Below are 13,648 nucleotides of genomic sequence, written 5' to 3'. Positions count from 1 at the left end.
GGCAGGGGTGATGACACATTCTCAAGATATTTTTGATCCTCAGATATCCCAGGATCTCACTAAAAGCCTCACGATGTCACCGTCGCCTGGGTGCCACAGGCAGAAAACATAATATAACTTGAAAAGAAGGTCTGACCATCCCTGCAAAAATTAAAAGCCAGCAGCTAAACATACTGCAGCTGCTGACTTTTAATAATAGGACACTTACCTGTCCTGGAGTCCAGTGATGTCGGCACCACAGCTGATGTTTCCATCAGCTGTCGGGTGCTGCCACCACCATTGCAGGGAAAGGGAACCCGGCTTCACACCGGGAACCCAACTGCGCATGTGCGAGGCTCGGCTCCTCTCTCCTACTAGCCCGACGGCAGGGAAAGGAGGAGGGAGCCGAACTGCTGATGTAATTCGCCATGGCTGGACTCTCGGAAGTGGGGACAGGATACCTGTCAAAGACAGGTATCCGCTCCCCATGGAAAAGTGGCAAATGTGGCACTGTAGGTGGGAGGAGTCAAATGAGCAAAAGTATCACTTTTGGGTGGAACTTCGCTTTAAGTATATTTTTTCTTTGCCTTTTAATGTTTAATTTTTGTTGAAAAGTAATGCTGCAATATACATGGTGATAAACCCCTACATCACACATTACCTGTTGCTTCATCATCTTTATCTGCTCTTTCTGCTTGCGTTTTTCTTCGGCAGCCATGATAGCTGTAAAGGAACAATAATACATTATAAGGAAGACAGTATGCTCTGGGGTGGGCTGTAAAACAAGACAAGTACCATGTTTATACCTTGCTGTTTTTTTGCTTCTTTTGCAGCTCTAGCCTGTTCTTGCTTTTGCAACTTACGAAGGAGTTTTATTTGTGCAGCTTGTCTAGCAATTTCTGTAACCACAGCACAACAAAAAAAAGACCATTTAAAATTTTACATGCAAACTTTTTACCTACAATTTGTAACTCTGCGCAATTTGCAACGTGTAAAATTGTAATATACAGTATCAATTTAAAGTGTAAACCAAATCACACCTTGTTAAACTCTGGCCAACATCCTCCCCTTCCCAAAACCTTCAGTTAATAAATGATATGCTAAAGAATAAAAAGGGAACTATATTAAATGCCAGAAACAATTATCCAAAGACCATACACACACACGAGCAGAATGTCCAACAGAAAAAGTCAGACAGAAGCTTTTCATCGTATATTCCGTTCGTGTGTATGCCTCATCGGAATTTTTGTTTTTTAATTCTGATTGACCTAGAAATAGTACATGTTCTAAATATTTACGATGAAACCAATGCCTATCGGTAAAACCGTTCATCTGTATGCTGTTCCAATTGGACCAAAAACGACGCATGCTCTGAAGCAAGTACGAGACGGAAGCTATTGGCTACTGGCTATTGAACTTCCTTTTTCTAGTCCCGTCGTTGTACGTCACCGCATTCTTGATGATCAGACTTTGGTGTGATCTTGTGTACGCAAGACAGTTTCAGCGGAATTCCGTCAGAACTCCGTCGGAAAAACCTTCAGAGTTTATTCCGATGGGAAAACCGGTTGTGTGTACACGGCATTAGACAGCAGACTTTGTTTAGCTTTCATTAAAATAATACCTGCAATAAAGGTTCATCCTGTTATAGGGTGACAACCAGTGTCGGTGTTCTGCCAAAACAGCCAACTCTTCCAAATCTCCAACCACGTCACTTCCGGTGACTCTCCAGCAGCAGTAATTGCAGATTTAGTTGATTTGGCTGTTTTCACAGAACACCGGCAGTGTATCCATTACGGTACATGATATAATGAGTGGACATTGTTAATCCACCCACTAGTAACCAACAACATGGCCACCTTAAAGGGGGCGAGAACTTTTTTTTACTCCTTAGCCAGTGTTCTGACAAAACAGCCAACTTGTGGTGTAACGTAATATAAACACTGCTGGTGTTCTGTCAAAACAGCCAAGTCATCAAAATCTGCAATTACTGCTGCTGGGGAGTCCAGAAGTGACATAATTGGAGATTTTGACGAGTTGGCTCTTTTGACAGAACAGCGGGACAAGGTCATCCAGCACCCAGGGCAAAGATGCCAAACTGCGCCCCCTCCCCCACTCATGATGTGTAAAACTTAGGGGATGCTACACCCAGCAGTCACTCACTTGTTAAAATCGCTGCCGCTGTCACTACTCCTGTCACCCTTGCAACAGAAGGCAGGTGCTCCCAGTAAACCATTTTGCCCAGGGCAGCTGCCTCTCCCTCCCATCCCTTGTTCCGGCCCTGGTGACAACACTCTGCTCTTCTCTTCCAATTGTTTTAAAGAGGAGTCAAAGGTACTTTCAACAGTTGATTGCCCACTTCTTTTATTTTCCAATAATTTGTATTATTTTCTGAAAAGGTGGGGGGGGGGGGGGCGGGGGGTGGTACAAAACATAGTGGGATTAACACATTAGTACAGTTGTCTACCATACATAGAAAGAGTAAGAAATAAAGAAAATGGCCCACTTTTTTTTAACAAGATTTCACTTCCATATCAAAGCAGTATTGCTATATGTTAAATGAAGATTTTTAAGAACATTACTCTCTCAATCAACTTTAATTACTTTTAATACTTATGCTGCTAACATTAGTAAATAAATAGGAAGGTATTTTATATTTAGTTGATTTAAACTTTTTTTTTAACCTTCCTAGCGGTAATCCCGAGTCTGGCTCGGGTTGGGATTTTAATTACAAGAGCGGTAACCCCGAGCCAGACTCGGGATCGCATCGCTCGATGCAGGGGAGGACACAGGGAGAGTTACTCACCTTGTCCCCTGGATCCAGCGATGTCCGCCGCGCTGTGTGATCGAGCTGTCCTCCGCTCGATTCACACAGTGCCGAATGCCGCCAAGCTCCGTTCCCTGCGACGTTACGACGCACGGGAGCGGAGAACGGCGGCAAATTCAAAAAAATAAAAACACACAAAACACACACAGCACTGTAATCTTACAGATTACAGTGCTGTATTAAAAAATACACACCCCCTTTGTCCCTAGTGGTCTGTGCAATGCCCTGCATGCACTTTTATTTTATAAATACTGTTTTTTACTGCCTGGAATTTGGAGATTGTCCATAGCAACCAAAACATGTCCCTTTTTCAGTTTTTTTTGGATTTGATTACATTATTGAATAATTTTTATTATTCTTTATTATATTATAAACTTTATCATACCCGGGATGTCTGCTAGACTCTGGTTTGAACAGATTTAAGAGCATTATTCCTAAGAATTACAGGACTACAAAATAAAAGCCAGATTTCCATGCAAAATAATTGTACCGCTTTCAGCACCTTATTCCAGACTGAATCATACTGCCAGGGAGGTTAAACATAATTTCATGGCCTAGGTCAAATTGATGTCACACATCCGAGTCATCACGTGCTTTTTGTTCTTTCATCTGGAGGAGGTGAGCAGGAGCTTCCTCAGCTAAGCAAACCCCCTGCCTGCATGCCTAAGCTAAGGGCATATGGATTTCAGGAAGATGACCATGGCTAGAAATACTGGGTGGGGTGGGGTCATTTTTTTAACAATATAAAGCATGGAGACGTGGCTGGATGGGTGAATTTGCTTTGAAAATTAAAAATTAATAAAATTTTGGGTTTGTGGTGCTCAGATACAGTAATGTTCTGCTTTAATGAGATAAATTAAAAAGTAGAGCTAAAATATTCCTCCCATGTTAGTAAATTGATTTTGGTGAAACATGATTTTGGGGGACATATATTGCATATTTGGTGGACACGTACCTTGCGCTTGGAGCTTCCGTAGCAGTTTTGCCTCCTCATTGACAACAAAATCAGTGCCACCCACATTAGGTGGACGTCCTTTTCTTCGCCGCATCCTAGATTCTTCTCTAGCCAGCTGCCTCTCTGGATTTGGAGGGCGTCCTCTCCGTCCTTCCATTGCTCGGATACGTGGGACAATCTCCTCCTCTTTCAGGAGACACCACTGCATTCCCTTTAAATAGAAAGGGTAAGAAAATGAACGTAATGACAAAAAAAAAGCCCAAACTAACTTAGCTTTGCTATATTTTACTGGAAAATGTTACTCTTTTTTCTATATTGTATAAAAGCTGCAAAAATGTGAAAAGCTAAAGCATGGTAAAAAATGTTAACAAATACAGGTAAAATAACTTGTCAAAATGTGTTTGACAAAATATGAGGCTTTAATGTTACTATTTCATTGCAAGTAGGCTGAGTTTCTGCCTCATCCTACAGGGCCATAATAAAGATTTTATGTTTCCTCTGCTGAAGGACCACAACAGTACTGCTTAGAGCAGCCTTTGTCAAACTTTTTACCTACAAGGAACCCTTAAAATAATTTTCAGGCCCTGGAAAAAACACGGGCAGTGAAAGTTATGCTGTCGTCTGACATTAGTGCTCATCATGGAACAAACTCCCTTGATTTTGGTCGTTAGTAAAAAATTGCCCCCCTGTATTGGTGGTCGGTGTAGGTAGGAGATTAATTTGCCACCGCTCACTACCCAAAGAACCCCTTACAACCTCAGGAGGAGACTCTGTTTCTCCTCCAATGCAATGTCACCAAAAATATGGCCTTAGCCTATGACTAAGGTTTAATGAACATGGACTTGTGGTGGTATGGCTTGCTTTTTGTGGACTGTCCCCACTGCTGTTGTAGCTTATTGTACATTACTGATGTGGCACTATAAGAACTTCCAAGACTCCTTTAACTTTAAAACAGCTGCACACGTTAGGTATATGTGGGGATTTTTTGTGGTGATACCTTGCCATTGGAATCTCCAAAGGATAAGAAAGCTTGACAGGTTCACCTGCTTGTAAAAATGCAAAACTGAAATATAAAATGTGAGCATCTATGCCTTAAAACATATCACACAAATGTAAATGTTTAATTAAAAAGCAGCAAAATAAGACAGACTGCAATAGCTACAGTATGCTCTCACGGAGCCAACTATATAAAAAATAGAGGAAAGTGTCTGTGTTGCCCTGCTAGGTTGTTCTTACTGTCTGAGTCTCTTTAAAGAGATCTCTCCAAAGGAAGAAAAAAGTGTCCCTATAATATTCCCCCTCTATTAGCGATAGCTCAAAATGTTGGGTTTTCTCTCCCACTTTTAGTCCCAGTAACATTGGTCATTGGGAGAAACAGATAGGATGGATCACCCTACAGCAATAAAGACCTGATAGTTGTTTAAACTATCCTCCACATTCTCCCATAAAAAAAAAATCTTGGCTTTAGATATACAGTATTTTGAGACTATATATATATATATATATATATATATATATATATATATATATATATATATATATATATATATATACTGTATATAGATATACAGTATGAATGAGATAGAATGTGTTGGCACATGCTGGATATATGAATGAGGTGGAACACGTAAGCACATTCTAGATATATGAATGAGGTGGAACGTGTAGGCACTTTCTGACTTGGACGGATGCCTAGCAGTTAGATGTCACACAATATGTATGAAGGGATCGGATGATTATGTAAATGGAGAATGGAGTCTATTGAGTGAACAGACATTCTGCTGGAGCTAGTGTATGTAAGATGACAGAAGAGTTTGAACATGTTTTAATACTTTTCTGGTCTACTCCCCCATTTTACGAGGGCAGTTGGGCATCTGTTGCTGCCATAGGCATAAGCTTGTCATTTGATTCAGCCTTATGCCACGTACACACGACCGGATTTTTCAACGGACTAGGTCCGACGGAACAAATCCACCGGACAATTCGATCGTGTGTGGGCTTCATCAGACCTTTGCAGTCTAAAAATCAGATGGACTTTAGATTTTAAAACATGTTTCAAATTTTTCCGATGGACTCAAGTCCGGTCGAAAAATCAGTTCGTCTGTATGCTAGTCCGTTGGACGAAAATCGACGCTAGGGCAGCTATTGGCTATTGGCTGTAAACTTCCCTATTCTAGTCCAGTCGTACGTCATCAAGTTCAAATCCGTTGGACTTTGGTGTGCTTATGTGTGTCCAAGTCCTTTCATTCGTAAAGTCCATCGGAACTCCGCTGAAAATCCATCGGGAAGACCGTCGCACCTAGTTCGTCGAAAAGTCCGGTCGTCTGTACGTGGCATTAGAGTACTTTTGTTGTGTATGCTGTATGCATGTAAACATTAGCACAAACGTTCACATGTGTTACAGTGTTAAATAAGGTCCATGCACAGGACTGTAGATGGAGACTAAAAAACAAAAGAAAAAAACACTGCATTTTTTGCGGCCATGTGCATGAGACCTCACATACAGTCATATCATGCAGCTATCATGTCATGTCTATGGCTTTAGAAAAAATGGGTGTCACAATTATTTTTCTCTTTAGCCTTTCACCCAAATATTTCCACCTAATTTACATTTTATGAATTAATTTGATAAATGGTAAAGCACAGGGGAGCTGACTTGGGTTTCCTAAAGAAGATTTGCCTGTGTAGTTAATTGGAACAACTTGCCTTTCTTCACTGTTATAACGGAACATAAAAATGCAAAGTGATTCTTGAAGAGGCACGCAGTTACCATTAACAAAGAGCGCTGACATAGTTTTATATTGTACACTTCATTTCCATGTTCATACAAGAGGTAATGTATCTAATATCACTAGCATCATACTGCAAATAAATGTGTTCAAATACCATTGCAGAAAAAGCAATGATCCCCAGACAAATATTACTCACTTTATTATCGTTGTATTTACCGCCCTCCATAATAAGAACATTTTTATTTTAGATTTTGGAGATGTGACAATTCACATGACAATTACTCTTTGTTTTTTACACCACCTAACTAAACTTGATACTTTTTTCATGCTCGTTTGGGTTTACATTTCACATGATGTACAGAAAAGTTCTTCTTTGTTGCTTTGATTGTTGAGCTACAGTAATTTAATGTGATCACTTAAAGCAGTAAAAAAAAAAAAAAAACATAAAGAAAAAATTGAATAAATTGAGGCTAACCAATTCTTAGAAGTGGAGGCTGCGTTTGGTTTCTTTTTAAGTCTTTTTTTAACTAATTACCTGGTGATCTGGTCAGTAAATTTGGTATATTTTTCAACTTTCTGACCAACCTGTTTAGCAAAAGTGCCATTTAAAGAGTTGAAGCAAACTATTTACTACTGCAGAGATGCTTACAATGGTCAGCTTTTATTCATTAACGTAAAACTTTTATCCCAAAAGGGAAAAGTAACTGTTGCTGTAATGGCCTAAATAGTGTTAGCTGGAGTTTGGATATTTTTTCGTCAAGTCCATACAAATTTGCTAGTGCATCTAACACTAACCTCTCCCTAGACTGACAATGTTGATGGTTCCTAAGCTGCTTCACATGAGAGAATGATCACTGGACCTTGTATTTTGTCTAAATTAAAATGGCTACATTAACCTAGGGTGGAACTCAGCATCAGAAGGTAAGGTTTAATATTAAAGATGGACCTGGCATTCACAGTGCTATACTGCCTTGGCATTAAAAAGGAGAAGGGAGCTTGAGATCAATCACTTGATACGCTGATAATTACAGGGTACCCCACACTGGGTGCTCTATACTTTGATGGCAGCTAGACACCTTTCTTGTAATAATTTGAGTGTTATCCACTGGTAATACATTGACAATAAATAAAGATAGCTGTTTCCCAAAACGACACTTGGATTTCAAAGCAAAAAGGTACATCGGAGCAGATGGCAGTAGATACAAGTCAATAAATTTGTGAGTAGACCCTTACTCGAGTTACATTAGTGGAGAAGATTGTAAAGTATTACTAGAGTATGGATAACAAGAAATATGCAGATTGAGACTTGGGCAGTGTGTAAGTCACCCATACATTTTCTGAGCACTATACAGGACAGATATGTCTTGACATTACTGTCACATGAGCCATTCTTTGAGGGAAAGGAAATGTTTACAGATATGTTAGAAAATGGCCATATATATTCAAAAAGCAAATATAAAAACTCTGGAGCTAACTTCTGCAAAAACTGATAGGAGCAAGTCACACTATTGGTCACAATGTATTACCATCATGAGCACTATTACATGTACCATGTATGTTGCTGTTTATAGATCAGATGTTTGTATGCTACTCAACTGACACCAACAACATTCAACTGAACCTGAAACACAGTCATTTGGATCTATGCACTGTATCTTCTTACTGTACTATGTAACTGCCACATTTCTCCTTCTTTGTCATATTCAACCTCCTCTCCAAAGATCCAACATCTTTCAAGCCACTGCTGTCTCACTGGATCACAATTTTTCTCCTTCTAGTGATTGGTAGCTCACACTAATGAATGGCGTCAAGCACTAGAGGGATCAATTGACCAAATTAAGGGCCAAAGGTATTCTCTTCCAAAATCAGTTTCTCATGTAGAATGCTAAGCATCAAGCTGTATTAGCTTGAATTAGGAGATGTAGAACTAGAGGTACATGCCCTATACTTTGGAAAACAGTGGACTAAGATGATGCTACAGAGCCACATACCTGAACTACTATAATTACACAAATCCCTAATGGTCAGTCTGAATGATATAAAACTTTGCAGGGTCAATAAACAAGAAACATCAAACTCTAGTAAGATAAATGGATACTGAGTTCTGTAGATAAGTAGATACAATACAGCTCTGAACTGCACATAAGAAGATAGAATGTGACTGCTCAGCATACTCTACAAGGTCTCTCCTATAATAATTTCTGCCACTAACGATGGAGCTCGTAAACTGTAAACTGAAGATCAAAACGTGAACTCCTATCATCTTTCCCCAAGTAGCCTTCTAATCAGGACCAGAATCAAAGGCGCCACATCCATCTTTAAAGCCTCAGTATCACTCAGAAGTCTTCTATATATCTTCTTTAGTTTTGGCTTTTATTATTCTGATCGTTCCCTTTCAGATCCTTCTGCAATTTAAAACTTCTGAGAATTCATGATAAACCGTTTCATGGTGTCAGATGGACATGGTGGTGAATGGAACACTGTATAATTGAGTCCACAGACCAAATGTCATTAATTATGATGTAATGAGAGGAAATGGAGAATCACATCAAACTTTTAAAGGAGTAAATGATCCTTAAAATACAGCTTTTAAACCATAAAGTACAAATCCTTTAAAAGATCATCACAATTTGTAGATTTTGACCTTACTCTAAAACTCCTGCATTTTGTTGCAATAATGCCTCCACTTATTAACTTTTTACAATCCTCATTGTTTGCAAATAGAGTGTTGTGGAAGGGTTCTAATAAACTCCTGTAACAAACAAGCCCTGACCACTATGTCATCTGTAACGTAATTAAAATAAGTGTTTGAATTTGTTTCTAATGAAGTTATGATATTCCAGCTGTCACATATCTCTTTCATTGTCTATTCTGCTATTGTTGCCATGGTAACTGGCAAACAGAATGGAGGCATGCAGAACTAGAGTAGGCCTTTAACCACTTGGGACCCGTGCTATAGCCGAATGATGGCTACAGCACGGATCTCCTTTTCCGGGACTATGTCTATGAGACTCGCCTGATCACTGATCAGAGCAAGGGGTCGATCCCGACCCCTTATCACGTGATCAGCTGTCAGCCAATGACAGCTGATCATGTGATATAACGGAGCCGGTAATCGGCTATTATTCCTCCTCGTGCTGTGAGGAGAAAAAAAAAGCCGATCACGGCCAGCCCTGCCAGTGCCCACCTGCCCCCTGCCAGTGCCCACCTGCCCCCTCATCAATAAAGATGATACAAAAATAAGTGCCCCCTATCAGTGCCACCCAGCAGTGCCCACAGTACCACCCAGCAGTGCCCACAGTGCCACCCAGCAGTGCCCACAGTGCCACCCAGCAGTGACACCCAGCAGTGCCCACAGTGCCACCCAGCAGTGCCCACAATCTGCCTCAACAAAGGTGCTGCACCCCAGTGCCACATATCCGTGCCCATCAGTGCCCAGCAGTGCCGCCCATCAGTGCCCAGCAGTGCCACCTATCAGAGCCACCTATCAGTGCCACCTATCAGTGCCCATCAGTCCCATCTATCAGTGGTACCTATCAGTGCCCCTTAGTGCCACCCATCCGTGCCACCCATCTGTGCCACCCATCCGTGCCATCTTATCTGTGCCCATCTTTGCCCATCAGTGCCGCCTTATCTGTGCCCATCGGTGCCGCCTTATCTGTGCCTATTAGTGCCGCCTTAACTATGCCTATCAGTGCCCACCAGTGCAGCCTATCAGTGCCCACCAATGCAGCCTATCAGTGCCCACCAATTCAGCCTATCAGTGCCCACCAGTGCAGCCTATTAGTGCCGCCTCATCAGCGCACTTCAATGAAGGAGAAAAATGACCTGTTTGCAAAATTTTATAACAAACTTTTAAACATGATTTTTTTTTTTTTGCATCTTTTTTTGTTTGTTTAGCAAAAAATAAAACTCCCAGCTGTAATTAAATACCACCAAAAGAAAGCTCTATTTGTGGGAAAAAAATTATAAAAATTTCATTTGGGTACAGTGTTGTATGCCCGCGCAATTGTCATTCAAAGTGCATCAGCGCTGAAAGCTGAAAATTGGTCTGGGACTGAGGGGGGTTTACGTGCCCAGTAAGCAAGTGGTTAAGCAAAACTGAACTTTGCCCATGCAGGACCCCCAACCAGCAGAATATACTTAAATTTTTTGTCTCCCTCCCTGCTTTGTCGAGCTGGTGCAAATGAAGAAAATATCCAGAAATGAGGAGTAGATGTATGACTCCGCTTTTCTCATGTGATAGCACATGTACTAAGTAAGCTGTCACCCTGGGGTGGGACGTGTGTCATTAGCCTTTGTATAAGCTAAAATTTACAGCAATTATAGATTTTTTCCAGAGTGCCATAAACTCCAGCCAGGATATTATCTAGCATGGCTTATATTGCATCCCATTCTCTGGCCATTTGAAGGTAGTAATGCCAGACTAAAGCTGGCCATAGACAGATTGACATTTGTCCAGTTCAGCAAGGACTGGCCAAATTTTGATCCATCTGGGCTGTTCACATTTGAGAGGAGTCACTCTAATGATCAACGCCTCTCAAACTGGAATATTGGCATATCTTCATTGGATCAGCGCCGATTAGTGTATTATGACAGCGGAGGAGTTCCGCTTTGAGGATACAATAGTGCAGCAGGGAATGTAGAAGGAGAAATCTTTTTTTTTTCTTCAATAAGCCAAATGTAATGTTAATTAACATTAATGTATGGCCAGCTTTAATGTATACAAATGATATTGATGATAATACTAAAACAACAGGACCACTGGACAATTTTCCATTTACCTGTTTACAGATACACAGGGGCCCAAGTTACCAAAGTTGGCCTGAAATGTAAAACTGTGTTCAAACTGCCAATCACATGTAGTTGGAGATAACACTCAATTGCCTTCACTTCACGTTTAAAATAGAACTTTAGTCAGAAAATTAAGTCCTGCAAAATCACTTCAGGCTGGCACCTTTTGCAAGTATAGCTATGTAAAACATTAAAAATAAGTGTCTCTATACTGTTTAAAATCCAGTAATACACGGTCTCACCCTGCTCTGCACATGCTCAGTTGCTATCCACTTTTAGGCACTGCTACATTTGTAGAGGCCAATCTAATGACAGCCTTGAAGAAGAATGAAACCCTCCTATCCTTTACAGCCAAGGAAGCTGGTTCTGTGTGATCTGCAACTAACATGGGGCTGGCTGCACATGTGATCAGTTATGACACCAGCCATCTGATGGTTTGACAGTTTGGTTTATTGGAGAGACAAGCAAAGGTGACAGTTAGCAATCCCAGCATTCCAGGAATGTAACTAAATTGATGGCTTTAGTTCTGTTAATTGCTGTTCAGGGGCTCTGGGCTTCAGCAAAATGACAACCTCCAGCAGGAAGAAACAGGAGCAATGCTGGAGGCAATTTACAGCACAAACTAATGTTGGTAGCACCATTATTAATGTGGAATGTATGTTCCTTGAGAAAGAACATTATTTTTTATCAAGTTGTTATGGGTGAAGTCCCACTTTAACCACTTGCCGACCGCCGCACGACGATGTACGTCGACAGAATGGCACGGGCAGGCATATGGGCGTACCTGTACGTCCCTGCATTCCCGCGGGTGGGGGGCCCGATCGGGCCCCCCCCCCCCCCCCGGTGCCAGCGGCGGTCGGTATCCGTGCAGGAGCGATCCGGGATGAGGGGGCGGCCATTCATTCATGGCCACCCCCTCGCGATCGCTCCTGACGAATGGGAGTGAAGCATTGCATCACTTCCTCTCCTGTAATGTAAACACAGGAGAGGAAGTGATGTAATCTCTCCTCCGTGTCGGTATTTTTCGTTCCGGCACCGAGGAGAGAGGATCGGTGAGTTGCACCAACACGACACTTCACAGTAGAACATGCCAGGCACACTTACACCCCCCCCTTTACCCCCCGATCACCCCCCAATTACCCCTGCCCCCCCAGTCACAGTGACACCAATTGCATTTTTTTTTTTGCATTGGTGTCATTTGTGACTGTAATAACTGTTAGGACAGTTAGGGTTAGCCCCCTTTAGTTCTAATGTACCCCCCTAACCCCCCCAATAAAGGTTTAACCCCGTGATCACCCCCCGTCGCCAGTGTCACTAAGGCTGGGTTCACATTGCAGCGGTTTATGAGAACGGATGTGATTCGCACCGCACTGCAGTGCAAATCACATCCGATCTCTGTGCGATTCGAGTTCAGCCATTCGCCGCACCCGCCGCAAATTCGCACGGGACCCTTTTTTTGGTCCGCAGCAGAATCGGATCGCATGGGTGTTCACACCATGCGATCCGAGTTTGCAGATCGCACTGCGATATGCGAACTGATCTGGGGGTGTCATTAACATTTCACTGACACTCCCAGCAGTTCGCATAGGGCAGTGTGAACTGCCGCCGGGAGGCATGCGATGCGGGAACCCGCCGCAGATTCGTGGCGTTCCTGCATCGCTCCAGTGTGAACCCAGCCTAATAAGCGATCATTTTTCTGATCGCTGTATTAGTGTCACAGGTGACGCTAGTTAGGCAGGTAAGTATTTAGGTTCGCCGCAGCTTTTTATAGCGCCAGGGACCCCCATATACTACCGCATAAAGCCCCCTGATTGCCCCCTAGTTAACCCTTTCACCAGTGATCACCATATAACTGTTACAGGTGACGCTGGTTGGTTAGTTATTTTTTATAGTTTCAGGGCACCCGCCATTTATTACCTAGTCTCACTAGTGTACCCCTAAATTTAGGGGTGTCTACTTTCCAAAATGGGGTCATTTGAGGGGGGTTTGTGCCATCTTGGCATTTTATGGCCTTCAAAACTGTAACGCCCTTAGAAAGCCTGAAGGCGGTGCTTGGTTTTCGGGGCCCCGTACGCGGCTAGGCTCCCAAAAAGTCCCACATATGTGGTATCCCCGTACTCAGGAGAAGCAGCAGAATTTATTTTGGGGTGTCATTTCACATATGCCCATGGCATGCGTGAGCAATATATCATTTAGTGACAACTTTGTGAAAAAATAAAATAAAAATAAAAAGTTTGTAATTTTCCCGCAACTTGTGGCAAAATATAAAATATTCCATGGACTCAACATGCCTCTCAGCAAATAGCTTGGGGTGTCTACTTTCTAAAATGGGGTCATTTGTGGGGGTTTTGTGCCATCTTGGCA

General features: G+C 42.0%; 1 protein-coding gene across 22 annotated transcripts in view; it reads right to left on the bottom strand.

Annotated features, from left to right (window-relative positions):
• Positions 1-13,648, bottom strand: part of BAZ2B (bromodomain adjacent to zinc finger domain 2B) — a 459,321-nt gene that overhangs the window by 63,981 nt on the left and 381,692 nt on the right. For all 22 annotated transcript variants that reach the window (XM_077447627.1, XM_077447614.1, XM_077447613.1 and 19 more), the window contains 3 exons: positions 3,759-3,969; positions 786-878; positions 641-702 (listed from right to left, as the gene is read on the bottom strand). In XM_077447627.1, the coding sequence (XP_077303753.1) occupies positions 641-702; positions 786-878; positions 3,759-3,969 (366 nt within the window). The remainder of the gene's footprint in view (positions 1-640; positions 703-785; positions 879-3,758; positions 3,970-13,648) is intronic.

This window comes from Lithobates pipiens, unplaced genomic scaffold (assembly GCF_037356315.1).
Source record: "Lithobates pipiens isolate NorthernLeopardFrog02 unplaced genomic scaffold, aLitPip1_a1.2 Scaffold_22, whole genome shotgun sequence".
Taxonomy (NCBI): domain Eukaryota; kingdom Metazoa; phylum Chordata; class Amphibia; order Anura; family Ranidae; genus Lithobates; species Lithobates pipiens.
Note: the sequence above shows the minus strand (reverse complement) of the source record. Positions and strands in the feature narration are given on the sequence as shown.